Source organism: Tarenaya hassleriana, unplaced genomic scaffold, assembly GCF_000463585.1.
Source record: "Tarenaya hassleriana unplaced genomic scaffold, ASM46358v1 Cleome128, whole genome shotgun sequence".
NCBI lineage: Eukaryota > Viridiplantae > Streptophyta > Magnoliopsida > Brassicales > Cleomaceae > Tarenaya > Tarenaya hassleriana.
The window spans coordinates 81,119-84,013 of record NW_010963276.1 but is presented as its reverse complement, the minus strand read 5'-3'; the positions used below and the strand labels follow the sequence as shown (position 1 = coordinate 84,013).

General features: G+C 38.6%; 1 protein-coding gene across 1 annotated transcript; it reads left to right on the top strand.

Moving 5' to 3' along the window:
• Window positions 1-204: 204 nt before the first annotated feature.
• Window positions 205-2,259, top strand: LOC104807131 (probable methyltransferase At1g27930). Its single transcript, XM_010532245.1, has 2 exons — window positions 205-843; window positions 1,730-2,259. Exons 1-2 carry the CDS (start codon window positions 305-307, stop codon window positions 2,064-2,066), a joined length of 876 nt encoding a protein of 291 aa, XP_010530547.1. The 5' UTR covers window positions 205-304; the 3' UTR covers window positions 2,067-2,259.
• Window positions 2,260-2,895: the final 636 nt, after the last annotated feature.

Below are 2,895 nucleotides of genomic sequence, written 5' to 3'. Positions count from 1 at the left end.
ACCTATTGTATGTTAATTTTTTAGGAAATAAAAAATTAAATAATCACACCATTGATTGCCGATTACCACATTTTTCCATATTGAACAATATCATGCTTTTCCATATATATACTATTATAATTTAAGATTCCAAAATATCAAGAGATTAGTGTATAATAGATAAATACGAATAAATCAACGTGCTCTCCACTCGTTGACCTTCACCAATCCCATTTTCTCCCCACCTTCTTTGTCCGAATCCGACCACATTGTATACCCCCCCCTCTCCCGAACCATCTCCCCTCTCCCAACAAACCCAGACAAAATGGTTCAAGAGAAGACGAAGGGTGTGAAGCACGCGCTGCTGGAGCGGCCATGGTTCGTAGCCGTGGCCCTTGCCGGTCTCATAGGCGGTGCAATGATCATAACGAGCTTGACCCGTGCCGTGGACGAGAGAATCTCGATGTGCTCAACGGCTAAGGACAGAGCCAAGGCCATAGCCGAGTACTCGGCCACGCCTCTCCAGCTCCAAGCCATCGTCCACTACGCCACATCACGAATCGTTCCGCAACAGTCCCTGCCCGAGATCACAGTGACATTGGACGTGCTAAAGGACCGGTCGCCTTGCAACTTTCTGGTCTTCGGACTCGGTCATGACTCGCTCATGTGGGCGTCGCTTAATCCACGTGGCACCACCGTGTTCCTCGAGGAGGACCCTGACTGGATTGGCACCGTCCTCAAGGCTGCGCCATCGCTGCATGCTCACCATGTCACCTACCGGACCAAACTCTCCGAAGCCGATCGCCTTCTGGCCACGTACCGGTCCAAGCCACGGTGTTTGCCCTCCAAGGCCTTCCCGATCCGGTAATTCTTAAATTTTCATTTCATTTCTCAACAATGTTGGAATATTTGATAAATATAACAAATCAAGCTTGATTCAACAAATATGTTTAAATTTTAGATTTTTGCAGCTATCATTTGGGTATAAGTATGATCTAAATTATGGGATCAAAAACTAATATCGGTAAAATTTTGGATCAAATATGAAGATACCAAAATAATTGCAGACATTCTAGGAAACACTAGGCAGACATCATACTACGACAAAAATTTACATTCTCACAGTTTTATTTTTTTACTTTTGTAACTCTAAAAAAATGATGTATTAATTAAGAAGATCATACCCAAATACTTTTATGTACCAAGCACGACTACATATTCATATACATATTTACAATTTCGATTGTATATTCTTGATAACATATATATATATATATATATATATATATGGCACACAATATTAAAATTAGAGTGTCAATCGGGCCGGACCGGTCCAACCCGACTCGAGTGTTTCGGACTCGGGCTCCAGCCGACCCGATTTTTTCGGGTCTATATAACCAATACCAAAACTCGACCTTATAGATTTCGGGTTCGGATCGGACTGACCGTGTAAAATCCTTTGTAAATTTATTATTTTTTTCTTTTTTATTAAGATTTTTAAAAAATAATATCGGGCTTTCCGGTCCGAAGCCTGATTCGAGTCCAGTCCGAAAATTCGATTTTTTTTTTCATGCCGAAAAAACTTAGTTCGAAATCCGCTATTTTTTGGATTAGGCCGGGTCGGACTTGGGGACCCGGGCCTAAGTAGACACCTCTAATTGAAATTACATTAAACAAATCTCAATACAAATAGACATACTCTAATTTTTTTATAGGAAAAAATGATCAACCTTAATTATGACTCCATTAGGTATAACGAGGAGTGCCCATTGGCGCTGACGTCACTTCCCGACGAGATCTATGAGACGGAATGGGATCTGATCATGATCGATGCTCCTAGGGGATATTTCGCGGCGGCTCCTGGGAGGATGTCGGCGATATTCTCGGCGGCCACGATGGCGAGGAACCGAAGGGGACAGGGTATGACCCACGTCTTCCTTCACGACGTCGACCGGAAAGTTGAAAAGACATTCGCCGAGGAGTTTCTTTGCCGGAAATTCAGGGTTAACTCATCCGGCAGGCTTTGGCATTTTGAGATACCGAACGCTGCTAACATGAGCGGCGAACCGGTCGACCGGTTCTGCTAAAATGCGCCCGGTTTCGGTATGTACAATATATATCGCTTGTCGTTGGGTGTTTTTGGGTTGCTTCTTTGCGTAAGATTAGATTGAACCTATAGTTAATTTTCTCTGCGGTTATATAAAATTCAAAAAACCTAAATTTGTAGTCTTTCGTTATATATGATATTCATCAGAAATATTTCGTATAGTTCGAATATTACTATCAAATATGATGATTTTATATGTTTTCAAGTATTGTGAAATGGAAATGTTATTGTACATGTTACGCTGACAAGGGAATTGTGGTTATAACTAGGGGTGGGCGAACGGTCGGTTCCGGATTAATCGGTTACGGTTATTTCGGGTTATAAAAAATTCATAACCAAACGGTTAATTAATTTTATTCAGTTCGATTAGGTTCGGCTTGGTTTTGTCTATTTAAAACTATAACCAAATAAAGATTCGGTTCAGTTCAGTTATAATATTAAAAAAAATTGATCCATTTATAATTTAAAAATATTCAAATAAAATATAATATAAAATATTATCGTAATTATTTTGAGATATAAAATAATAATATCTAAATTCATATTTTGATATAAAACTATTAAATAGATAAAGATCGTTTTTTTTCTAATGTTTATATCACACGGAATTTTAAAAACAGTAATAACAATGATAAAATACGTTTAAAATATAATAAAACAATGACTAAATTAAGAATACCCATATTCATATATGTATATAAATGAAGATATATAAACGATACAGTCCGGTTCGGTTCGGGTTCGGTTATTTCGGATTTTAAAAATTTTATAACCAAATGGTTAATATTTTTAATCGGTTCGGATTCGGT

Excerpts from the sequence above, each read along its gene's own strand:
- LOC104807131 (XM_010532245.1), top strand. The coding sequence starts at position 305 with ATGGTTCAAGAGAAGACGAAGGGTGTGAAGCACGCGCTGCTGGAGCGG. Across the intron at positions 844-1,729 it reads TCCAAGGCCTTCCCGATCCG|GTATAACGAGGAGTGCCCAT; the intron begins GTAATTCTTAAA and ends TGACTCCATTAG.